The 26,847-nt window shown below is 44.3% G+C and overlaps 1 protein-coding gene across 5 annotated transcripts in view; it reads right to left on the bottom strand.

The window, feature by feature from the left end:
- ZNF704 (zinc finger protein 704) overlaps nucleotides 1-26,847 on the bottom strand; it is a 257,823-nt gene that overhangs the window by 22,786 nt on the left and 208,190 nt on the right. For 3 of the 5 annotated variants that reach the window (XM_072804120.1, XM_072804119.1, XM_072804121.1), the window contains exons 5-9: nucleotides 26,304-26,404; nucleotides 21,420-21,687; nucleotides 19,054-19,158; nucleotides 11,166-11,263; nucleotides 9,381-10,251 (exon numbers count right to left, since the gene is read on the bottom strand). In XM_072804120.1, coding sequence (XP_072660221.1) covers nucleotides 10,140-10,251; nucleotides 11,166-11,263; nucleotides 19,054-19,158; nucleotides 21,420-21,687; nucleotides 26,304-26,404 — 684 coding nt within the window. In that variant the 3' untranslated portion in view covers nucleotides 9,381-10,139. Of the gene's footprint in view, nucleotides 1-9,380; nucleotides 10,252-11,165; nucleotides 11,264-14,613; nucleotides 14,882-19,053; nucleotides 19,159-21,419; nucleotides 21,688-25,049; nucleotides 25,307-26,303; nucleotides 26,405-26,847 lie in introns of those variants that run through there. The other 2 variants (XM_072804118.1, XM_072804122.1) reach the window with 2 other exon arrangements.

The following is a 26,847-nucleotide window of genomic DNA, read 5'->3' as shown; positions in this document are numbered from 1 at the left end:
TGGAAACTACACTAGTATCTGGTTATTCCAGAGAGCCTATGTTTAAATGGCTGACCATCGTCCAACCATTAATTACAAAAATAGGAATTCTAGGTCATGTTGTAGGAAAATATTGATTAATGGCATTTTTTTAAAAACATATATAATCCACATTCCTGGGTTATTTTACACCCAGAGCATTTTCAGTTATTGAAGTCATGGAACATTTTGGGGGTATTGAGTTCTTTCCTAAAAATCTAAGTCTATTCTAAAGCTTTCTACCAGTGATCACAGAGGTTCCCCAGACAGTTGGGATACTTTGGAAGAAGGGGCTTTGCTATCATCACAGGGCTTGGTCAAGTCACAGTCGTTGATTTCCAATTAGCAGAGAGGAGGATAAAAAGGTGTAAAAAGCAAAGCAAGGGTTTGTAATCTGCAAAGTGATGCATCCTTTTTTTTTTTTTTTTTTTTTTTTGGAAGGGGGTTAGTTTATAATTACACTACACTGTAGATCCCTGAGGGGTAATTCCGACTCTGGTGCTGCTGGCCCCCAAAGCTCTACCTTTTTCTTCGCTCTTTTGGCCACGTGGGCCCAAAGCATGGGAAGAGGGCTCCATCAGGGTGAGGGACAAGTGCTTAACAGTGAGAGCAGATTGGAGTAGTCATCTCCTTGAATGAGCATCAAGTTAAAACAATTACACCTTGCAGGAGCCACTTTCTTTTCACACAATAAAGGCCAAGTCAATTTTCAAGCTGTATCATTATGGGCAGAGGTCAGGGCCCAGGGAAATTCAATATGAAGCTCTTTTCTTCTGTCCTTCCATGTTGGTTCTGATCACACAGTTGGCTTTCCCCATGGACAGGCCTGGTGGGAGGTGACTTGCATGGAGAGCTTTGAGTCCAGGTGAAAGGATTAGATCTATGTCTTGTCTTTATCAGCGAGTCTGAATCTCTTGTGATGAGGACTGCAGGCTGCATGCTGACTGACCTGCTCTCTGAATGATCGCCCAGAACTGCTCAGACAGATGGAAATTTTTGTCAGAAGGAAGAGGGGAGCCTCACTGACTGAACCTCACATACAAGTTACAGTAATATTTCTCCCTTTGGACCTTAATTGGAGAGTGAGAAGTCAGCAGCACAGAAGCAAAAGTGTTTAATTTGGAATTTTGGGAAAGGAACATACATAATAACAGCATGGCCTCAGTAAGGTTATGCAAGTGGACAGGGCGTGGTTGCCAAGCTGGGGCGGGTGGGGGTGGGTGCGTGAGACCAGTCACCAGAATGGGGACTGTTCTCTCTCTCTCTCTCTCTCTGCTCAATTTCTTCTCCAGAGTCCTGGTTTTCCTCTTGAGTCAGAGAGGTAGAAAGAATTCAGGAGAAAACAGACTAGCAACTCTTTTTTTTTTTTTTTTTTTTTAAAGAAAATTTTCTTTCATGACAGCTCTCCTGCCTTTTTCAGGAGTTGTTGCTTTCTACTATGGTAAACTTTCTGAATTAAAAAAATCAGGCAATTGCCCTTAGTAAGGAAATGTAACACTTAGGCTCAAGAATTAACTTTCAACATTTTCATACTATAAATAAAAGGGATTTTTTTCCCTTTGGAAGCTGGCCATTAATAAGGACGTGAACAGCGCCCAATATGAAAGAACATTTTTAAAAAGCAAGGATTACAGTGTGAGGGTTAAATTCCCAATCTCCGCCTGCTTTCAGAATCTATAGTCATCTTCTACTGGAACCTCAGCTTCCTGCTCGTTTGCTAAGCCCTGCCGCTCCTGTGGCTTGGATGTCACCATTGCAGAACTGGCTGCTTTGCCATCACAGGAGGAAAGTGCCCGAGTGTCCCCTCCTCCAGCACTGTATCCTCAGACAGATGATAAACACATCATTTATCAGAGTGAAGCAGGTGGCAGGTCACCATGGTGTAGGCCCCTTCTAGCTCCACAGCCGCACTCCCTGTGAGTGGCTTCACCCTAAACTCGCCCCATGAAGCCTGGTAAAGGGCTGAGAAAGGGCTCGTGTGACCTCTTTGTTGGTGGATGCAGCCTTTTAATAGTCACACGGACAGAAATCTCAGGTGCTGACAAGGTTGTTTAAACAGCATTCATGTTTTAAACGTGACTTAACCATCTCCCCAAGTGTTTCCAACTTTGAGTTGACAGTCCTTTCTGATTTGATCATTCAACATTGCCCATTTGAGTAGTTTTAAATTTTTCTGGCAGCGATTTACGTTTACAAGGACAACCAATGTTGAATGGTAGCAGCAAAATAATTTTTTTTTTCCCCAAGGAGGCAAAGCTTTTACTCACAACATCACGTTAGCTGAGAAACTCCTATAATTAACTGACCACTCAGCTGGCTGGAACTTTGGGAGTCGGGACACGGCAGCACCATAACGGGGGACAGTCGGGGATGATTCAGTTGGCATGTGACAACATGAATGAGCATGTGCTTCTTTTTTCTATGCTGAAGGGCCAGGGCTGAGAGGGCAGATTGAGAACCTGGTGGGGGCCTGGGTCTTTTCCGGTTTAGCTTCTGGAAGACTTAGGTCCAAGCCAAGTGCTTTTCCAAATTCTTCCCCTTCTCCCTTTGGTCAGTGATAAGGCTGACTCATAGACATAACACTACCATGGGTTGGCCTTGGAGGTGATCCTAAATACTCCTACTCTACACTGGGTCCTTAGGAATGTCAAAGGAAATAATGTATTGGAAAGAGACATACCTTTTTGTATATGTGAAAGGGTTAGGGATTATCCCAATGCCATCAGGACTCTGGTGTAAGACACAGTCTAAAGTCAATCCATCTGAGCAAAAGCAGCAGCTTCTCATTTTTTCCATGACACATTTATTCCCATTTTGTCTTTGCCCTCAGACAGAGGCGCTAAGGTTTTCTATGTGGAAAAACTCCTTTTGGGGGGTTAGTGGACACTCTAAAATACCTACCAGTTCTGGAGCAAGGATGTTGCTATGCTGGAGATGCAACAATGGAAATTCTATGCTGGAATGAAAACTACTGGAAAACTACTGGAGCGGGAAGGGGTGTGGAGGGGCTGGTGGAGTGTGCGATCTCAAACTGGGGGGCTCCTGGCTGCCTTCTCTGAAGGCACAAGGCTGCTCCTTGCCAGCCCCTCATCACAGTGGTCACGGTAGGTGAAAACTTAAGGTGGGGTGACGGTTCTTCAGTGCTTTGGGGTGTGGCCTGGGCATGCCAGAAGGGGGCAGAGGGAGAGCTGGATAGTCCTTCAGCGTATTTGGATCCGAGGCAAGGCTGGTTTAAGGTTTTATATTTAAGTCTTCCATGAGAATGATTTCTTGGGATAACTGACCTCCTTCCCTTCTTTGATTTTAGGTGCCCAGAGAGTACTAACAGGTGAGTTTGTGGGGGTTGAGGGAGGAATCTGACCCAGGGGACATGGGATGTGAGATGTGCTTTCCCCAACAGGTGAGACTGGTGGCCAGAGGCCGCCTCTGCCCATAGACAGGTTCTCTTTGGTCTGCACAGTGTTGGCCAAGAATTTGAGTTAGTTGTCAACACTTAAATGTCAGGTAATATCATATTTCCAAGTCAGAAGATCTAGCAGCCCTGGGCCTGATTTCTGCATGGTTCTGATTGTCTAGAGCTGGTTGCTGCATGCAATGGGGTCATGGGCTCTCTGGTTCACAATGATCTCCACCATTCCGTAGTGTCCCTGTTTCGCCTGATCTGAATCGTTCATTTACAGATCCTGCCTGGCTTTTCTAAGGCTTCTGCTATTAACCCATAGAAGCTTCCTAGCTGCCATTTTAAAAAGAAGCAAGATGGATTTGGTTCAAAACCATACAGCAATAAGCACTTCTTGGGGGATTTAATGCTAACAATGGAGACAGTCAAGGGAATGAAGTCAGAGATTTGCAGACTGCCTCATCTCAGAGACCAGGAGTCAAGGCTGTACACGGTTTTCCCCATCTCTATGCAATTCTAGTCCTTATGTGTGCAGATTCTAAAGCCTGTTGGAAAGCAAGGTCTGAGTGACCCTCTGACTACTTCATAGGAATTGCTCAATGGGTATACGGTCATTCTATCCCAGCTTTTCTTTTGATGTTTTCTGCATACTGCTAATTAGTCTAGCTTTTGAGTTACTGAAATCTTAGAAAGAAAAGATTCTTTCTTTCTTTCTTTCTTTCTTTCTTTCTTTCTTTCTTTCTTTCTTTCTTTCTTAAACAGCGAGTGGGCTAGAAAAAGCTGTACAGCATTATGAAATGGTTTTGGCAAAGCTCAAAATTATTTGTGCAGTTAATAAACTCTCCATGGCTCCCTCCCTTGTTTCCCGACCCTTGGGAACACAGTGACTTTGCGATGACAACCTCGCACGTCTGTTCAAATGTTCTTCTCGTGAAAAGTCAAGCACTTGCTTTGATAAGGAAATTAAGGTTATTTAGTTAGTGCTGAGGAAAAACTTATTTTAAACACCACCGATCACCTCAAAATTCTATCTTTGGGCTTCCATACCACGGTTTGAGAGATTACCACCCGATGATACTTGCTGGTTAGATGCAGGCGTGTGGTAAGCTTATCTTTGTGACAGAAACTCATTTTACTAAGGAATTTCCAAAATTCCAAGAATTTTCTCCCATTGCCTACAAGCATATCTAGTAACATTTTTTTTTTCCGACTTAAGATGCATAGGATGATTCCTAAAGTGTCTTTCTCCATCATACTTTGCAAACACACTGGCGATGATAAAAGGAGTAGCTGTTGCTCTCTTGACTCTCTTGTGATACTCTTTCCATTTGATCTGCATTTCTACCCTTGCTGCAGAGGGTTCATTGAAAAGATATGCATCAAAACACTTGCTTAAAAGAGGCATAGCCCTTTGTTTGGAGAGCAGGAATTGCTTATAATACTCACACTTCCTGTCTGGTAAATACTGTATTTTAAAAAATAAGCTACAATGTATAAAACCAAGGTCATTTCCCACAAAATGTTCATGTTCTTTGTGATTACAAAACACTGCATCTTGTAAAATAGTTCCAGTTCTGCTAACTTGAGAAGTTAAGTACTAATGCTTATTATAAAAGTGTCATGTCTCTCAGAATCGTAGAAGCCTAACACGGTATAGTTCTTGTCTTATTTGGAAAATTAAGTTATAATCATTATCGTATTTAAGATTACATTTTGACACAGCACATTACCATTGTGACTCTCAGACCTACAAGAAAAGTTATAAAACATGAGATTGTCTTCAAAAAAAAAAAAAAGCAACTATTTACAAAGACGGGACTGGAAGTACAATTCCCATTTTGATTTCCAGCCCTATGATAGGTACACCTTTTAAAGCATGGGTATCATTGGAGATGGGCCTTTTCAGTCAGTCCCCATAAACAAACCGGTTGGTCTTAAATACACTTTATACTTTCTTGCTCTACTGGTGTGCATTACTTACTCATACAATTGGTACCTAAAAGTGCTAATCTCGTTTTATTTACTGACTTCTGGTTTGACGAGTTACAATGCAAAAAGACACAACGCAACAGTTCCAGTACGGAGGAATCCCCACAGGTACGAGGAATAGGGAGAGTGTGCGTGCCGCTGGTAGGATTATTTTCTTAGAGAAATGAAATTTCCAGTTGACCCGTGGACCTAGCGCCTTCTCCAGAATGATCCACATCCTCATCCATATTCATGAATTCTGCTCTGTTTCCTCTCATTTGTATGCACAAATCCTTCCCTGTGTTCATACAGGTCAACGCTACAGTTGATGTGGTCGATGGAAATTCTACAGGGTCATGAGAAAAAGCAGCACCTTGTCCATACAAGTCCATGGAAGTTTGCTCCTTAACACGCTATTAAAGCAAAACGCACGTCTTTAACAGCTTCCACCTATGGAATATCTGCGTGCAGTCGTCCAACCGGGTGATTATAAAGAGGAACACCAAGGCTTCATATTCACAATTACATTCAGAAAAAGCCTTACACGAGTCTATGAATACCTGCCAGGGACTGTGCCTGTGGTTCAAGTGTCAGCCTCAGACTGCAGGTCAGCTATGAAGAAACACCCCTTCTACACAGAACATTCCTCCACAACTCCAAAAGTTGACACTGTCCGGTTCATGTAAATTTGTCTTGAAATAATGATCATGTTCATTAGAAACAGAAACAGAAACAGAACAAACCCCACAAACACCAAGCTGTTCTGATTTGAAGAGACACTAGAGATAATAAAAGTCTTTCTACTAGTAGGATCTCCCAAATCTATCTTTCACATACCCTTTAATTTTCCCTGAGGAAATGAATATTATTTACAGTATTTTGCTACTATTCTCAAGGTATTCTCTCCTGTACAGTCCTTGCCACCTCTCTCTCCGCATTCTCAAGTGGATGCTGCTCTTTCATTTGCCAGTGAAGTCTGATGAAGGAGGAAATGGGTTCAGCCACGCGGGCTAATTCAGAACCCAGGGCAGCTTTCAAAAGTGTGGCTTAGAGTGACACTGAAACTCAAGTGACCTTGAAATCTGATAGAGGGCATTTCAGCTTCAGAAATCTTTTGCAACACTCACGGAACTATTTCATGTAAAGATTTTGGAATGCCCAAGAACCATAACACCCATCCTAGTCTATTGAAAGTTTTCATCTGCAACACGGTTATGACTGGACAAGGAATCCTCTAAGAAAGGGCACCTTGGGGCGTGGAGCTGCTGACAGGCAACTCCACAGCTGAGCACCCACTTGGTCAAGAAACCCACTGCATTCTTGACACTGGCTTTTCCCAGCCAAGAGGGGAAACCTGCCAGCAGGCGAGGTGGGAAGTCCGCGCCCCCCATGGATGTGCGCAGCGGCCCTATATCCCTGGTCAGAGCTGCCTCCCTTAAGGGAGATCTCTGCTCTGTCCCCTGGAGGGACAACATGATGGCTCCCTTGGAGGTGCCCAGGGACAACCAGCATTAAGAAGATGAGTGGGAGCCAGATGTCCATAGGCCTCTTACCTCCTCTCTGGTCCCCAACGCACCCACTTCCTACCCTGGTGTTTTCTCCAACTTGTCACACTGCTTCCCATAAATGAGCGCACATCCTCTGGGAAGGACTATAGCTTAAAACTATGGCCTGATGAATTCTCCTTGCCTTGTAGCTCCTATCTGAAGAATGCCTGTCCATTAGTATGAAATGCCTTCTTTAGACAGAGATGAGAGCTATTTTCTGAAGGAAGGTATATCAAGGGAGAGAAAGGTCAAAAGGCTATAGCACGCCTTGTTTGAAAATACTTTGGGTCCAGAATCCTTTGTATTGCCATTCCTTTTGCACAGACAGGTGTCTGAGATCCCTGGGATGGACGGAACTCCAGTAAACCAGCCGGCATGTTGTGGGACTGACCACCCTTGCCACCTGTCCTCTGCCTCTTCTTCCCAAATGAAAACATTAAAAAAACGTGGTACAACAGAGATGGCATAAAATGAATGTCAGGCTCAATTTGGCACTTCATTTAATTCCAAAATATAACAAAATAGCTCTATGACTTTTTTTCTTTTTAATTTTAGCTTTTACAATCAGTGCTGTAGATTGCAGTTCATAGCTTTCTGGGTGGCTTGCAAGAAGTTAATCACTTTTTTTTTTTCCCAAGGCCAGCCAGGTGAATTTTGATGGTTCTCTAGTTATTACATGTCTTGATACAAAGAAAGGATGTCTGTGTGTGCAGGAAGCTACTGAGGGTCTGTGCACACTTGGAAAGAAGGTACACAGGGATCAGGGCCAGTTGGCAGAAGGGAGTCCCTATGTGGGTAGGAGATGCAGAAGAGTACATGTAAAAAAAGGCTTTAGAAAGAAGAAATCCCAGGGAAGCTGCATTCAGCTTTACACTTCTGCTTACCCCCTGTGTATTGGCTAAAAACCAAGGAAGGCCTGAGCTTGGTTCCTCCAGGCCAGCGCTCAGAACTCATCACGGGCTGCATCTCTGGGGGACAGCCACAAAACCTCACTCCAGGACTGACTGCTTCACAGAAAAGACCTGTTCCTCCTTGTGATCCAAAGTCCTGGGGGCTGGGGAGGATAGATTTGGCCCCCATCACTTTGTTTTTGCTGGATGATTTAATTCAGGGATCTTGGGTCAGAGAGCTTCACCGAAGAGGAAAACCTCTGCTCTGGGATTGCATCTCAGCGAACCATCACTTCCGTACACAGTGAACCTGCTCAAATGGTTCTTCAGCTCTGGGCTCGTTGTGGCCACTGGGCAGTCCACCTGCAGCTCAGGCCTCCTGGGCCAGGCCAGAGAGCATCATGCCACAGCAGAGGTTGTCTGTAGGCAGAGCAACAGGACTCCAGGGAGGAGAAAAGAAATGCTGGGGTTGAGGATGCAAATGCATTCCTGCACTTAAAGAAAAAAAGCCCTTTCCTGGCTGACCTTGTAAATGCTAAAACATACATTATAGCTGGTGCTGTAGCTACTAGTGACTGGTAATCATGAAATTAAATGAAGCTCTTTTCCTGCTCTCTTGAAATCACTGTTCTTCGAATAAAAATTAAACGAAGAGGGGAGAACAGGATCCCTTCCAAGGAAGAATGTTTAAAAAGTCAAATGGAAGGTTAAAAAATAAATTGCCCAAATATATGAATGGACAGGTTGTGGATCTCACACTGCGGAACCTCCCCCTGTTTCCCTTGATCATAAGAGGAAAAGGATATTGGTTATTACTAGATGCCTTCTTTCAACTCTTTAAAACAAAAGTGTACGTACAGTCTCTAAACATATATTAAATTTTCCTCTGTGCAATTTCATCGAACATTCCTATGGCTGATCGTAGGCTCCCCGTCCTGACACAGTGCATCCTATAAGGTGCTTTTTAAAAAACTTCTTTGCATAGGTATAGGAGAAACAACTCGTTAAGCAGGGCAGTCCAGAATAGGATAGAGAGACGATGAACTTATAGAGAGAGCCTGACAACTGCTCCCCTCCCCACACCACTACCCCCGAAACCAACCAACCAACCAACCAACATAGGCGCCAGGCGCCAGGTGCGGCCCGGTGCAAACCCTGGCCCTGCTAGACTGAGAGATTCCTATACCAACACGCATTTTCCTTTTGGTGTTCCCTCTGAGCAAATGCTTCGCGAACAGTTCCGACGTTTTTATAAGAAAAATAAAATTTGGGACCCTCCCACGTGCCCCTATCACGTTTATATGGTTCCTGAACCCATCCCCCGGACATGCTAAAGCATAAAACCTATGAAAGTGCACTGGGAACGGATGTTGGCTTGGTGAGCTCGCACGTCTTTCTGGACGGATGGGGACGCGGGCGGCGCACCTGCGGGCGCACCTGCGGGGACAGCCCGAGTTCTCTGCGGTTCCTGACCCGGGTCAGGGGTGGGGTTTTGAGGGCAGGCCCGATGCCCCGCAAGCCTGGCAGCGACGCCCCGGAACGCAGCATCGAGCTTACCCAGGTGGCCTGCCGGCCTCACCGGTGGGCGGCGGGGTCAGCCGCCCGTCTGTCCGCCCGTCTGTCCGCGTCCGTGCCCCGGGGCGCTCGGGCTCCGCTCCGCCTCGGCCGGTCCTCGACGCCGGAACAGACGAGCAGGACGGAGGAGCCAAACCTGCACCTGCCGCGGCCCAGCGTGGTGCGCGCTGCTGGGGGCGGGTGGGAACCGGGGAAGGTCCTATTCACAATGAAAGCGGGTATTGTTCTCTGTACAAATGCTACTGAATAACGTGTAGCCTTGTTTTTTTTTTGTTTTTTTTTTTTTTAATGTCAAAAAAATCTCAGAGATGGCATGATTCAGAAAGCTTATCAAAATATGCCTCCTCTCTAGGCAAAATGGGCTTTGTTGGTTCAGTTGCTACAGAAGTCCACAGTCGTTTGTTGTTTTTTTTCCAGACCTAGACGTACGGCAAAAACAAAACAAGACAGAAAAGCACAAAAAACCCCCAAAAAACAACAAAAAAATAAACCCAAAAGCTGACTTTTCAAGGAAAAAAAATAGAGCTGCCCCACGCTGGATTCTCAGCAAGAGCAGTGAGGGTGGTGACCTTATTTATTTCTTTATTTTTTGCTGTCATTCCACCAAGTTTCCTGGAGGTGCTTTTTTTCCCGGGCTTCAAGTGTGTTTTGTTCAGAAGAAAAAGCATTTTTCCAGAACGTGCGGTGGAGGGCGAGGACAGTGGCCCCCAGGCTGCCGGCTGGGCTGGGCGGACCTGTGTGTCAGTCGGTGAACCTCTGGCAGGCCTTCTTCCAGCGGCAAGCCGTGCACCACAGGTCCCGGTTCTCCATGCCGTACACCTTGCGGCACTTCTTGCCCTCTCCCCGGGGCTTTCTGCAAGACAGGGAAGGGACGTTTACGCCATGGGCATTCTCTGGAGGGCTTGAAATCCCTCGAAAGAGCATGAGACAATATTAAAAAACCTAGTAGGGTTTTTTCTTTTTAGATTTATTATTATTATTTATTTGAGAGAGAGCATGAGAGAGAGAGAGAGAGAGAGGTCACAAGCAGGGGGGAGAGCAGGGAGCCTATGTGGGGACTTGATCCCAGAACTCTGGGATCATGACCTGAGGACAGACACTTGACCCCCTGAGCCACCCAGGCGCCCCTAGTAGGGGTTCTTCCTAGGCCCAGGCTTTACCACCTGCTGGATGTTGTCATGGCCACTACGCTTAGCTATCATGCTTCATTGCTAGAACTCTGAAGACTCTACTGGTCCATTTGTGGGCATGTCCATCTTCATTGGATTGTATTGCATGTCCATCTTCATTGGATTGTATTAGACAAGTAAATACAAAAAATGCCAGGAGAGAGTTTTACTCTTTTCAGTTTTAAATATGTGCTTTCAAGTGCTCTCTTGCTTCTCAAATTTCTAGCATTCTGGCTAAGGGAATCCTGAGGAGTTTCTCCTCGATCTGTATTAAAAACTATGCCTTAAAGCTCTTTTAATACAGAGGTTAATGCAGTATGACTTTGAAGAGACCCAGGGATCACCATTACCTATTCTGCAAGAAAACTCACTGCAAACTGTTACCATCCCCCCGCCTCCTCCTCCCCAGCCCAACAACACATCTTCCTTGATAATTGATGGGTGGGCAACAATCATGGCAACAAAAGAAAGGGTGTTTTGTCCATTCCAGGGAAATTTTATGGAAGATCGTATCTCTGGTTTCTTTTTTCCTTGCTATTCTTCGGTTTCTCAGTTAATTCCCATGAGATGAGGAGTGTGGGGTTTCAAGCACTCATACCTCAGGCTGACGGTCCCCCTGGGTGGGGAGGACAAGACTGTGTGAGTGTGCTGCCTCTGCTCTCCTGTGCCCACCGGATGGTTATGTGTTGGTGACACCTGGTAAGTACAGGGAAAAAAAGTTGACGGGGCGGGTTCTCCTCATCATGCATTTAGTTAGCCTTTGCCACATGGGCAATAGTCAACATCAGACACGTAGAGGAAGTGCCACCTTCACAAAGACGTAGGTTCACACAGATAGGGTGATGCTCATGGCAGGATGTAAACGCCCCTCGCCCCCAACCCCCCAAACAGAAAAGACTCGGTAACAATTAATACTTAAAAAATCTTCATGACTTCACGTGTGTATTCCAGGTTGTTTCCCACAGTGACATAATTTCACTCGAATAACATTCCAAACCTTAAAGTAGCATCTCGCTTATACTAAGCCTCATGATCTACCTTTTAAAAAAGACAAATACCTAGAGAGGTTAAGAGAGTCATCTAAAATTATATGGGCAGTCAATGCCAATGAAACAACATGGACCTTGGCCTTCTGTTTGCTCTACGAGATCATTGTCAGCCCCTGAATAAATGGCTTCTTGCATAAGACATCCACACAGCAGAGGGTCAGGTCCAAACAGGGATAAAGGCTACAAGCAAAGAGTCCAAGCAAATCAAGAACAGATGTCATCCACCTGCTATGTGCCAGGTTCACTGACAATAGCTGTAATTGTCACAACTCCCCCACGTGGTAAGTATCATTCTTGTTCCCACTTCTTCTTTTTTTTAAAGGTTTTATTCATTCATGAGAGGCACAGAGAGAGGGGCAGAGACATGGGGAGAGGGAGAAGCAGGCTCCCTGCAAGGAGCCTGATGTGGGACTCGATCCCAGACCCCAGGATCACGCCCTGAGCTGAAGGCAGATGCTCAACTGCTGAACCACCCAAGTGTCCCTTTTCCTCACTTTATAGATGAGGAAACCAAGGCATGGGGAGGTTAGATAACTTGGCCAAGGTCAGGGAACTTGTAACAGCAGAGCTAGCCCTGTAGTGACCTCTTCTGGTGCCAGAGCATGTGCCTGACCACATTATACCTCTGTCTCTCAGTCATAATAACACGAGGGCACCTTGCTCTTGATTCCTCTTACATTTCTTACCAGTCCCTTCACATCACCTGCTCTCATAATACTAAATATTGTCCCAGCACCTGGAATTCTCAACAGCTAAAAAAACGAATTTTTATAAGAAGAAATTATATTTCAAGGAAATATATAGCATTGCCATATATAGAAGAACAGACATTTAATGAATTTAGCAACTTAATTATGTAGAAGCCAACATGGCCATGGAAGAACCATGACCAATTAACAGTCATGGGAACATTCCTAAGGCATAGTTATAGAATTGAATTTCTCTAGGACAGGTGCTACCATTTTTTCTTTTCTTTCAATTCAAAGAAATATACATCAGTGTTATCTTCCTAGATGTTAATTTAAAAACTTAGTAAAAACCTAGCATTTTAAACCACTGTTGCCATGATTCTGAATTATTCTGTACCATTGGTCTTTACTTTTTGCTAAAGCTGGGTAGGCCTGAGGGCCAGGGGTGAGATAATATGTAACTTTTTTAAAAATAAAAGCTTTGGAGTTCACTATATGCATTTGATGTGGATAGATATGTAGGTCTTTCTGGGAGCAGAATGTCCCCCTCCTCCCATCCCCCACACCTACCCTGTGTCCCACCTCTGACCAGAGTGTGTAACAGCAAACCAGAGGGCGCGAATGCTCCAGGTGTTCACAGCCACTGTAGTCATCTAGAATGTGCTCATATGAATTGTTTTAAATGGTCAAGACAATTAAAAAAAAACACCTAAAAATTATTATAAAATTCACAAATTCCCAAAAATACTGCCTTATTTAGTGAGAGAACCAGAAGTTTAGTTGACATGACAGTGACACTACTTCCATCAGCTGGGGATAATGTGGAAGGTTCTAAATTGTGCAAAATTGCCACACCTCTTTTATGTGGGGGGATATGAGATGATAGGGTGTTCTTCATTCGACAAATATTTATGAAGTTCTTACTATGCACCAGGTACTACTGTTCACACAGCTGTGAACAACACCAAGTCTCTGTTCTCATGGAGCAGACATTCGAGTGGGGAGACAGACAACAAATACAAACAAATAAGATCGTTTTAGTGATAAGTGCCTGAAGAAAATAAAATAGGCCAATAGGCAAAGCCTCATCGAGGGAGAGGACACTTATTTATTTTGGCTGGTGAGAAGGCCCCCTTGCCCCGAGGGGTTGCCTTTTATCTTTAGGGTGCTCTGGAGAAGAGGGAAGCAATGACAGAGGCCTCTGAGGTGCACAGTGCCAATGGGGCCAGAAGACGCTTGTGGAGGTTGGGGTAGGAAGACAAGAGGTGATAGATTCAGGTTATGCCTCCTGGTTGTGATGGGGAAATTGGACTTGGCTGTTGTTCCAGGTGCCAAGGAAGCCATTGGAGAGTTTAAAGTGAGACATCTGATTAATGCTTTCAAAAGATCCCTTTGGCTCCTTAGAGAATGCACTGGAGACAGCCTGGAGAGGAGCCCTGGCAGTCGGGTTAAGAGGCTCTTGCACTATTTTGGGGGGAAAGATGTGCCGGCCATCTAGACGGGGGTGTGACAGTGGTGGTAGGAAGGGGCTGGGCCCATAGCAGAATCATGGAAGGGTCTGGGACACACGGAAGGATGGGAAAAAAATGAAGACACATCTTTAGAAGAATCAAGGATGGATCAAGGGGAGTCAAGGTTGAATCCTAGCTTCGGGCCTGAGCAGCTGGAGGGCTGGTGGTGCCATTTACTGAAATGGGAAAACTGGTAATGCGCTTGGTTCGAGGAAGGAGTGAGGATCAGGCTTTTGAAGATTCCAAAAACACCGTTTGAGCCACAGGGGCTGACCACAAAAATAACCCCTGCCTCCAGGCTTTATTCCTGCTAATGGCCTTCTGAACTCAGGCGTTTAGGGGCTGCGTGCAGGGTCCTGTCCAATACCAGCAACCCCCCTGCACCCCATCCCATTCCACTGCAGCCCCAGGTTTTGCTGGGTCCAACACAGCAGAAGCCAGGACCTACTTCCCACCTTGGCCTGGGGCTCAGTTCTGTGTGAGGACCAATCTGACCTAACTTGTGAGCTTTCCTGGAGACTTCTAATAGCAAAACAATCGCGGTTTAGGGGGGGGGGAGCGGGGCGTGGGGGGGGAGAGAAATGGGGAGCCAGGATAGGGAACGGACATTTATTTAGCGCTTGCAAATGGGAAAGGCAGGCTGCCTGAGTTTATATATGATTTCATTTAATCCTCAAGAAACCCCTGCAAGTGAAGTGCTGTTATCTGCATTTTGTAGATAAGATAATTCAGACCTCGAGCCGGGAGGTGGCCTGCACAGCATCCCGGAGTTATAAGTAGCAGTAGTAGTAATTTACCGAGGGCTTGTTACACTAAGTGCCTTTGAGTGCTATCTACTTTCATCTTCACCACGACCCTAGGATAAGTAGTACGGCCATCACGTCCACTTTCTCGATAAGGGAGTGGAGAAGTTCGGTCAAGTTGCCACACAGTAAGTGGTGGGGCCAGTGCTTGAACACAGTCTGTCTCGTACCAGCTGACCTTGGAACTAGTTCGGAATGATGCAAGGCCCTGCTCTTTCCATTCTTCAATCGTGCCATGTAGCTGATGGAAATACGGTGCGCCCTAAAATAAAGCCCCGTGCAGCATTATGTTGGCTATCTCTCCCGGTGGCCTCCACATTTCAATCTTTATTAGACTGTTTTTTTCTTTCCTTTTTAAAAATTTTTTATTAGTTTTATTTATTTATTAAGATTTTATTTATTCAAGAGAGTCACACAGAGAGAGGCAAAGACACAGGCAGAGGGAGAAGCAGGCTCCCTGAGGGGGGAGCCTGATGTGGGACTCGATCCCAGGACCCCGGGATCATGACCTGAACAAAAGGGAGATGTTCAACCACTGAGCCACCCAGGCATTCTGAGTTTAAAGAACTTTATTCTGCAAAGATCATGGCTGATTTCTCCCCCATGCTGAGTATATAGGTCATATACCAGTCAATCTTAAATAGAATACACTTCTTCTGAGCCCTGTATTAAACAGCAATGAGATGCCTCACAGGCAGCAATAATGTTCTGTACTGTGAGCCAGTGCTAGGCACTGTGCTCAACAATACACCTCTCTGAGGTAGACTCAAGTGGAGGGCATTGCTTAAGAGAGGTCATGAGACTGGCTAGATGTCAAAGTTTGTTCAATGGCAGAGCCAGGATTTTGCATCTGAGCCTCATACCAAAGCAGTAAGAATGTTGTGTCCTTCTGTAAATATATCAGGGACATTTCTTTTCTTTGTGATGTTCTATCTCTCAAGTGGAAAAAACAGATCCTTGTCTTGGTGGTAATCTCTTTTAATATACCATTCTGAATTTTCCTTTGAGGTTAAAAAAAAAAAAAACATAAAAAGCAACCCAGCCAAACATCTCATCATCAAGGACTGCTATTTTAGGTTTGGAGACCCTCCCTCCAGCCTGAAGCCTCCTGGAATGGCCCTTGGATGGCATGTCAGTTTGCTCTTGGTTGCATGGGCTCATTATAGACCGCACGTTCGTGTTAGCCCCGATTCATACATTGACACGGTCATCCCTAATGTGGTTATATTTGGAAACAGGGCCTTTAAGGAAATAATTAAGGATAAATAATGTTAAAAGGCTGGGACTCTGATCCTATAGGATTAGTGTCCTTAAAAGAAGAGATACCAAAGGGCTCTCTCTCCATCCTCCCCCTACACCCCCTCCCTCACCTCCACCAACAGAAAAGGCCACATAAAGACACAGTGAGAAGGTGGCTCTCTACCAGCCATGAAAAGAGCTCTCACCAGGACCTGAACTAGCCAGCACCCAGATCTGGGACTTCTAGCCTCCAAAACTGTGAGAAGATACATTTTGGTTGTTTAAAGCCATCCGGTCTATGGTATTATGTTATGGCAGTATGAGCAGACTCATACAAGGTGAAGAGCTCAGCTTTCTGTCAAGAAAAGACAGAGAAAAGAATGTAGATAATTAGAAGAAAAGATGGGGTCATCCGGGAAAAACAGCTCAAAGATTGCTGTAATTAATGAGGGGTCTTCTCCCCACCCTTCTGTCCATGGCCTTCGGCTAGAAAAGACTGAGCGTCCAGTTACATTTGTAACTATGCAGAACAGCCTTCACCACTCCACACCTCTGGGAAGAGGTCTTACCCAGGGAACTTATTAAAGCCTGATGTTCAGGAAATCTTGTGCAGGCAAATGAATAAATAAAATCCTGCAAACCTTGGGATTTCTCAGAAGGAGATTATTTCCATTCTCTAGGAAGCATATAAAAGCATCCCCTCCTCAATACCAGGTCTCCAAGATGTGGGGGAAAAAAGCAAAACTTAAATGGGGTTGACAGCCTCAGGATATTTGTTTTGGAGTACAAAGAGAAACGTGTTCTTTAAAGAGCATTTCATAAAATGGGAATTGCTTTGTTCTTCCGTTTGGATACAGTTGAGGCCATCACTAATACTAATTCATTAGCATTGGAAATGTTTAGAGCTTCTGCCTGAAAGCCCTATTACACTGAGTTAGAAAGTAGGAATTCATATGCCTTTAGATTTGACCTGGCTCTCCGTCTCCTAGGGGCAGGGACTGCATTCCTGGAGAATTCAGGAACTGTTGCTGGCACCCAGTCAGTGGACGTGGGCCAGTCCTGTGCTTACGTGGTGTGGCGTTGTACGATCCCCCACCAGAAGGAGGCAAACAGTAAGCACCTACTTTTTTTTTTTTTAAAGCCTTGATAGTATGGCAACTTCAGAACATTTTTAATTGTGAGCCTTCTCTCTAGGGTGAAAACAAAGCCTGGGAAAATAGCATCCGCTCCCCTTGTCTTTAGTTTGAAATAGGAATGGCTGCTAAAACAGTCTAAAGTGTTGGCGGAAACATTACACAACCAGATAGACTGAGGATTCTGTGGCGAAAGACTACACTACAAACTACATGAGGATTTTAGTGGGATACCTACTTAACCAGCCACTCTATACACGTGCTGTCAAAGCTCTTGTCTGGACTGTCCCTGGTAACTAATGAAATTAGGGACTTTGAAAAATCTAACACACTGAGATGAGGGTAGAGATACACACAGTGTCCACAGCAGAGAAGAACATTAAAATCTTGCTGCTGGAAAACAAACAATAGAAGGTATCCTGGCTGGTCACTTACTGTGTAAAACATTTGAGAACTTTAGAGGACATGTAGCTAGTCATAAACCACTCGGGGGTTTCTCTACACTTCAGAAGGAGGTGATTTAATTAATAAAGCAAAAGGGAAAGAAACTCCATTTTGGTTGGTCACAGAGGTTACCTGAAAAGACGTCTAAACTGGGCTGTTCCAGCCACTTGCTACACTTGTTTGTACCCCAGGTGAGCAATATGGTATATGCTCTTAAAAATTCTTCTCAAATCAAAGGAATTAACAGGATTCAGAATAGTGAGTCTTTATAATTCTGTATTTGTAGCTGTCTTTCTAGGTTAGAAGGGTTGTCTCAAATGTGATAAAGAAAGCCACTCTGGGTCTTTTTATGTCTACCCCTCAAAAAATAAAGAGAAGTCTCCCAAAGGACTGATTGTTAACCTCTGACACCTTCCTCAGTTGATCATTGTTCTTGCCAGAAGCAAAACTGATACCTGTGTGTTCTCTTCTAATATCTGCTAACAAGATCTCTCCTTGCATTCTTGCTCTTTCAGAGTAGCCAGCCATTATTACTATTTCGTGAAGTGGGTGACTTTCATAATTACTCCAGATCCTTGATTATTATTTAAAAAATCAAATTCCAAGAGTATTTTCTGGAAGCCACAAATTCCCCAAATTGCTGCCAGCAGGATACTTTTTATTGTTGGCTATTCTCCTAGGGAATTTAATAAATATTCATCGACAGGGCACAGCATAATTGATTGAGCTGCTTTCAGTTTTATCAGCCTGGTAGGAGGGCTTAGTATTTTCTGGAAACCTCTAGAAGTTGCCAGTGGTTGACAATAAGAAGCTTTTGTGAGGTCCTTGGGGAGAGCGGTGGAGAGGAGAAAATAAGGATAATGTCTGTTATCATAAGCCACTTTGTGAACCTTATCAGGAGTTATAAACCACTGTGGGCATCAATAGTGTTAGGTCTGTGGATATTCTGTGATAAGCTACAAAAGACCCCATATAATTTTAAATGAATGGTTAGGAATCAAGTTAATTCATGGCGATTTATCAGACAGCAATCATTTACTATGTCAAATCAATTCTTATATACCACTTAAACCTGATTGCATAGTTCAGCACTCTTTATTTTCAGAGTACCCATCAGCATGGATTACTCAAGCTTTGGAAAAAAAAGTGATTTCGTTTTTTTTTTTTTTTTTGAACCTTTCAAAATGACATACCCACAAACAATAATTTCAAAGTCATAAATTTTATAAAGTTACTCATAACAATAAATATCATGTGTGTACAGGATCTTTTTCTTTTACGTTCAGCGTCTGAGTTCAGCCAGTAATTCTATAAAGCCTTTTGGAAGCATACAGATACACCATGGACACAAACACTCTTGACACATTTCTAACAAGTTGTTTATCAGCAGCTGCACCTCTCCTGGTTTTCTAAAATGCCAGTCGTAACACCTTTTACCACAGACAAGCTGGGCTGGGCTGGACCATGAAATACATGCTGGGGAGTGTACAAGTATCACTTAAGGAATAGTACTTCTGGTATTCTGAGTTTTGCCTTTCTCTTGCATGTTTTTATAATTTGTTCTCTAAATTTATGTTTGGCTTTGACCAGATTTCTGGCTTTTTGTTTTTCTACTTACTGGAATGCCTGTGAAGGTAACTGGAGGAGACTGCCAAGAAATGCTGAAGCTGCTGCCGTTGGGGGTGAACTTGGCCGATCCTGGAATGGTCACGGGGGGTGTGGCCTGTCCCACAGAAAACAGAGAACATTGTTATGAAACAACATTTCTCCTCACAGTCCTAAGCTATCATTGCCAAAGTAGGGCCCCAAAATGGTTTCAGCTGTATTAATAACTTAGACTAATTCTCCAACAGGAGATTAAACATAGCTGAAGAGAATAGCTAGAAATAAGCTTTTTATAAATCTTAGTAATCTAATGAATAAGAGCAGGTTTTTTGCTGATTTCTGAAAAGAAATTTTATTATATGTACATGTACCTATTTTAGGACATAGGCCTATTTGTGTGTAAAACACTATGCCTCACCATCAAATTGGGAAATAAACAACTTTACAGGGATGCTGGGTGTGTAAATTGGTACAACATTTGGGGAGGGTAATTTGGCAATATATATCAAAATTCTTAGTATTTTGTATATTAGCTATGCCACTTTTAGAATTCATTCTAACGAAATGGATATAAAGATGTTCATTGCAGAACTATGTATTATGTAAAAAAAACCCCTGGAAATGCAAGTGTCCAATAATAGGGATGTAGGTACGTAAGTCATGATATACCCACAGACTGATGCTGTTGAAGAATACTTGTTGGCATGGGAAAATGTTCATGATATATTAAATGGCAAAAATAAAGCACAAGAAAAACAGTACTATGGTAAATTACTTTTTTAAAAATGACTATATATACATCGAACAAAGTCTTGAAGGACATACAAAAAATATTAACCAAGGAGCTTTCTTGTTGTTGCGGTTCAGGGATGAATTTTCTTCATTTGCTTGTGTTTTTAATACTTTTGATGCTGAACATTCATAATGTCTATAAATAGAATAATCCCAATATTATGAATACATGGTTTGGGAAGGACCTTTTAGATCACCTCGTGCATGTTCCAACTCTCATATAGATGAGCAAAATAGTTGAAATTGGTTCAGGCCCATGATTTCAAACCAGTGTTCTGAATACAACACTGACAAACAAAAACAAAGAAATTAAGTATTCTTTTTGACCAACATAACAAGAGTCAGGAATGAAATTTATTGCATCAACTAATTTAATAATTAGCTCTATTCCATTGCTCTTGACTGTAAGCCTATTAAATCAGTGGCTGGGTACTTCTACAGGTTTAGTTTTTCTAATTATAGATGTAGTTGCTCGTGACAGTGGTTTTATAACTGGCACCACTGGAAAATATTTTGGCAATACATAGCAAGAGCCATAAGCTGTTCATGTTATATCCTGTGACTCAATAATTATTCTTCTGGGAATTCAAAGGGAAAAAAACAAAAGCTACTGGCATGGAGGTGTTCGTAGTAGAGTTATTAATGATAGTGGAAAAACTGGAGAGATTAAAGAGGAGAGAGCTAACGGTAAGAGAATGACTAAAACAACTTGGTGTTTCGATTTAACTGAAAACTAGTCAGTTATATGGAAAATGTTTATAAAACCAGGGTGGGAGAACACAATTACAAATATGGACAGGAGTTTTTTTTTTTTTTTTCTTTTTAGGTTGTACAGAGTAGTTGAGAATTCTGGGGAAAAAAGCTTTCTTAAAATTGAATGTTTTGATATGTCATTAAAACAAATCAACATTTAAAAGAGTTAATAAATGCTGGGGGGACAGAAGAGCTTTAGCTGTGTCCTATTTGCAGGATTTGTCTGTAAGGTCTTTTGGGACTTTAGAGTGAAGCAGATCACCTGGAGGGTCTGTCACAATGCAGACTGCTGGACCCCCAGCCCTCCCTCCTGCCCAAAAGGTCTGGGGCTGCCCCAAGAGTTTACATTTCTGACAAGTTCCTAGGTGATGTTGACACTGCTATTTGGGGAACACTGATCATCACTGCTCTGATCTGTGAGGGTTAGTTACCAATTCAGAAGACAGGGCATGAAGTCCCAGAGTTGGGACACAGTGCGGTTATGTCATTGTGCCAAAGCTTTCGGTGCTCACTTTTTCACTTATATTTTTTTATTTAACAGATACTTAGATCGTGGGCCAGGCACAATTGTGAGATCTTTACAATATTAAGGATTTTGAGTCCTATGACAACCTCTAAGGGGTTGGATCTTTAGTCAATATTGGGGAGTCCAAGGACCCCCAGAGCCCCATCTGTGTGAGGTCTGAACTTTAAAAGGAGAAAAAGAAAAAAAGAACTCAGCTATTAGCCTACTTGTGTGATGCTGTTTTTGCACCCTTTCCAGTGCAAAAGCAGAATGCTATTGCTTTTGGTGGGGGGTCAGAGTGGTTACCCCCAAGGTCCTTTGCAAGTCACCTGGTAAGCATGGTCGGTGTGCACGAGGTAGAGGGTGGTGGGAGCTGAGCGGCTCAAGGGTGTCATCAATTTAGTCTCAGTTTTTGCACAAGGAGTTTCTGTTCGGCTTGAATCTGGGATGGGGAAAGTGGGAGGTGAAGCCAGGGACTGAGAAGGTGACACCGGGGCCAGGCTGCTCAGTCCATCTGCCACTGAGTCTGTGTTGAGCTTGATCTCAGTGTAGTAAAAGTCCTCTTCTCCATCACTGTAGTCGGAATCCCCAACACGCCTGGGGCAAAAGAGAGCAAAACATGATGACACGAACCCAGTCTGCCTTCTTGCCCCGAAATCTTGCACTTTCTCTTCCCTCTGTCTGGAATGCTTTTCCCCTGTCTGGTCTGTCTGGCAAACTCTGACTTATCCTGCAACACTCAACTCCACTGTCCACTTGCAGGGAAGCCTTCCTTGACCTCTTAAAACAATTTATTTAACCAATCAGTTATTCAGCAATAAGTTACTGAGAGCCTATTACACCCAGGCACTTTTCTAGGGTCTCCTGATAGCATGATGAACAAAGCAGAGATTATAATGAATTTATATATTTATTTATACTTTACATTTTTACATTATTTATTTTTAAACTTTTTTTAAAGATTTTATTTATTTATTCATGAGAGCACACACACACACACACAGAGAGAGAGAGAGAGAGAGAGAGAGAGAGACATAGGCAGAGAGAGAAGCAGGCTCCATGCCGGGAGCCCAACGTGAGACTTGATCTCGGTTCTCCAAGATCATGTCCTGGACTGAAGGCGGAGCTAAACCGCTGAGCCACCCAGGCTGCCCTTATTTATATATTTAAATTGTGATGGGATTTACATCCTAGTGGGGGATGCAGACAGGAAACCCACAAAGAAATGCATATTTAATATGTCAAGTAGGGACATATCCCGGAAAGAAAAATTAAAACAGATTTAGCATCCTTTAGCAGGGTAACTGATGAAGGGTGGGCATTTATTTTAAAGAGAAATGTCCAGAGGAAGTCTCACTGAAGTGGTGACATTTGATCGGGGGCATGAGTGACATGAAGGAAAAACCCGCACCAGCAGCACATAGCCCTAGGGAGGGCAGGTTTGGTGTTTTCCACGCAGGGCAGAGAGGCCAGTGGCTGGTGCTCAGGGCACCAGGCTGGTGAACAGAGGCAGATGCAAGATGGCACAGGGCCGTGTAGTCCACGGAATGGCTCTGCATGTCATTCTCAGTGTAATGGAAGCCAGAGGGCTTGTGAGGAATATAAGGTACTTTTTATTTTTTTTTTTTTAAAGATTATTTATTTACTTATTAGAGAGAGAGAGCACAGAGAGGAGGAGGAGGAAAGACGGAGAAGTGGACTCCCCACCGAGCAAGGAGCCCAACATGGGACTCAATCCCAGGACCCCTGGAATCACGACCTGAGCCAAAGGCAGATGCTTAACCAACAGAACCACCCAGACGACACTATAAGGTACTTTTTAGAAGGATCACTCTGGCTAGTGTCTGGAGAATAGGGGACAGAGGGCAAGAGCCAGAGGGGGAGGCTGGCAAGGAGGCTGTTGGTGCAGGTGAGCCGTAGCCACTGTCCGGGCGAGGGGGGCTGGTGATGGAAGTGCCCAGAAGTCAAATTTGGGAATGAAGGTTAGGAGTCAGGACTTGGCTCCTCACTGCTAGATCGTCTGAGCTCCCTTTGAAGAGTATTAATTCTTATTCACTTTATTTAATTATTTGGCACATTTCTGTAATTTTTTTTTAAACCCTTGCCACCTCCCTAAGACTGTGCGCCTCTTGGGCTACATCTTGTTCGTTCTGTGTCACTCCACGCACATCGATGTTTCTGGCACAAAGTGCCTGTTAAATGTTGAATGGATGAAGCTGATGTCCTTGAGCATTAATCCTGGAGTCAGATTTCCTGGGTTCAAATCCTGACACCTTCCAGCTGTGTGTGTGACTGTGGCAGCCGACAGGCCCAGTGCCTCGGGCTCTTCACTGATAAAATGGGGATAATCATAGTGCCTGCTTATTGTGAGGATTAAGCCAATAAATGTAGAGGCTGTAGAGGCGTGCCTCATGTATAGTAAGCACCGAGTGCTTATCGAATTAAAATGAAGTTGGAGTTAGAAGGCCTCCATGTTTACTACTGCTCAGAGCAATCTCTTCGTGGTGCTGAGTTCTCCATGAGACATGGGCAACTGTACTTTCCCACAGAAAGTTTTGAGTAAAATAAAATAACCATCAATCTCTTTAGAAAAGATGTGTTTGATTTAATTTCCAGAGACATGGTGCACATCTAGCCACCTGGCTTTATAAGGTGGCCTCTGTACGTCTCCCTTCCATGAGGTAGCCCCAGATTTCATGAACATATCCAGCAGTAGTAAATCACTCACTTGGAATAAACTTTTTTCCCCCCTACTCCCAAGCCCTATATAGAACCTAATATAAAAAATCTCTCCGTCTCGTGGGCCTTTCTGTTTGGTCAAATCAGCGGCTTCTCCCAGCCTTGTCCCATGTCCCCGGAGCTCTCAGGCTGGGGCGTCTGGGGAGGTGTCTCTGCTCTCCCAGGTCTGGCAGGGCTTGGCTTTGTGACAAGCATACCATTAAAGACCCCAGAGAGTGGACCCAAGAATGTGCGCCTGTTCTATTCCTGTCCCCACTTCCTTTCCAGTAAAGGGCAGGCCGAGTGGCTACTGACTGCTGAGTGCTACTAATAGACACACAGGCCTAGGGGAAATTGTGTGTCCCACATGGGGATAAATCAGGATCAGCCCCTGGTGTACAAAAGTGGAGTGAGATTTAAGAGAAAAACAGTGTTTTTTTCTTATACTCTTGGCGGGCACTGCAGCTATAGCAGATGTGATATACATATTTTTGGGGGCGGGGGCTCCCCTGCCTTCCCTGCCAGCCAACATGCATTGAAAATGTTCCATCATCCTACATCCCATAATCGAGCTCATGGATGAAAGCAAAGGTGATTTTCCTCTCCCAGTTCATGAGAGAGCTCAGGCCTCAGGCTTCATATGCACAGACTGGCCTCGGAGTTCTGCTAACCCAGGCCCATCCCTGTGCAGTGGCTGGCAGGGTTGTGAATCCTGATGCACCCAGACAATTTAAAAAGCACAGTGTAGGGGCACCTGGGTGGCTCAGTTGGTTAAGTGTTTGGCTTCAGCTCAGGTCGTGATCCCAGGGGCCTGAGATGGAGCCCTGTGTCTGGCTCCCTGCTCAGCGGAGAGCCTCCTTCTCCCCCTGCTTGTGCTCTCGCTCTTTCTCTCTCTCTGTGTCAAATAAATAAGTAAAATCTTTTTTTAAAAAAATGCACAGTGTAAAAGGAATCCTAGGGAAGCAAACACTAGTGGCTACATTTTGAATTTTGCCCACCTTGAGAGCAGCCCGGAAGCTCAAAGAAAAATCGTGAGATGCCACTTATAGTCTATAAATACATATATGTGGCATGGACTTCTTCGAGGTACCGAATAGGATTCAGTTTTCTAGGCAGATGGACTTTAAAACAAATACCCTAGCTCCTGATTATAGCTTCAGGAAGTTTTTTCTAGACCTTTAAATAACTCGGAGCTATTTACATGATGAGTTGTCCTGACAATGAGGCTTGAGGGGAGACACTGGAGGATTTCCTTCCCTGGAGACTTCAGGAACAGGAGTGAGGGTGTTCTGCGGTGTTTCGGTGGGGTATTTCTTGGAGGGTAAAGGTAGACACGACCCCCCTGGTGAGGGGAGCAGAAGCCCAGCCCTGCTGCACCACACCTACAGGGCTTGGTAACCTCCTGTGTGCTGTTCTCTGGAAGGGTCTGGCTGTGTCCCCAAACATCAGTAAGTGAGCTAGACTCCTGCTTCTCTCCACAGTCACTGAAGGAGCCCACCTGCACAGACCAGCAAAATTACTGTAGAGAGCCCACTATTATTTTCTTTTAATACCACTTTTTTTTATGGATGATGCATTTCCTAAATTTGTCCCTTGCTTGGCCGAGTGACTGGAGTGTTTATTTCTCGACACTCATCTCATTGAAAGGACTCCTTTGTCCAAGCGTTTGGGGACTTGGTCATGCATTTGGATTTGCCTTATACACACTGGCTATGGCTTACAGCCTCCCAAGCTCCTCCGGAGTCCAATGTTCCTGGGCAGGAAAGACCCAGAGCCAACAGGACAAGACTGCGGAACCTCCACTGCCCCGTAGTGTGACTCCTTATCACTGCTGCTGGAAACTGCGTGTTCGCTTTCCTTAAAACGGCTTTTAAATAACCCAAGGAAAAGCATAGATCGTACACATAAAGGGCTTATCTGAACAACAGAAAATGAAGGAGCCAAGTCATCAGGTGTCATAAGAGTAGAAACCACAGCGCCGATTGGCACAGTGGTTCTTAAACCCTTTTCTGGCTATCTATGTGCTTTTAAGACTCAAAGTCATGAATATTCCCCATTGGGAAAAATGGACATCGAATTTGACAATTTCAGGGGGTCCAAGGAACCTACTCTACGCTAGCATTTTATATTTTACAAATCACGCTCACATCCATTTTATTTTTGACTCCTTACACATGACCTGGCTGGGCTGATATTACTATTAGCCTCATTTTCAGAGGGAACTGAGGCTCTGAGCAGTGACTTGCCTAAGGTTACTTGGTAACTAAATTGAGGAGGCTTTGCAAGGTTACATCCATATTCTTTCCACTGTGCCATACTGGCCTATATTTGAGTGGCCGTCTCCATAGGGGTTAGGAAGACCAAGCAAGCCCAGTCTCTATTCCTGTGTTCAGAACTTTTAAGGCATAGTGTGGTGTATAATATCTGAGTGCAGGTGACCCTAGATTGAACTCGTGGAGACTAAACATCAAGCCCTGAAGGGAGGGTTGCCTTACCCAAGATGAATGGTCCGTATGTGTTTCTGGATACCTGCTGCAGTGCTCAGCACCTTCCCGCAGTTTTTCCAGAGGCATTTGAACATCACCTTCATAGAATTCTGTAAACAGGAGAAAATTACATTGAAATGAAAATTAACCCATCAATATTTTCTGTCATCCCAACACATTTCTTCCCGTTTTGTTAGGAAAGTAACAAATTGGGCACCTGGGTGGCTCAGTCGGTTAAGCATCTGCCTTCAGCTCAGGTCATGATCCTGGGGTCCTGGGATGGAGCCCGCATCAGGCTTCCTGCTCATCGGGGAGCCTGCTTCTCCCTCCCCCTCTCTCCCCCCCTCCCACCCCACTCATGCACGCTCTTTCTCCAATCAATCAATCGATCTTAAAAAAAAAAAAAGGGAAGGTAAGAACTTGAGGTGCCTGGGTAGCTCAGTCAGTTAAACGTCTGACTGGATTTGGGCTCAGGTCATGATCTCAGGGTCATGGGATCAAGCCCTGCGTTGGACTCAGTGCTCAATAGGGACTTTGCTTCAGATTCTCTTCT

Source organism: Canis lupus, chromosome 28, assembly GCF_048164855.1.
Source record: "Canis lupus baileyi chromosome 28, mCanLup2.hap1, whole genome shotgun sequence".
NCBI classification, from domain to species: domain Eukaryota; kingdom Metazoa; phylum Chordata; class Mammalia; order Carnivora; family Canidae; genus Canis; species Canis lupus.
Note: the sequence above shows the minus strand (reverse complement) of the source record. Positions and strands in the feature narration are given on the sequence as shown.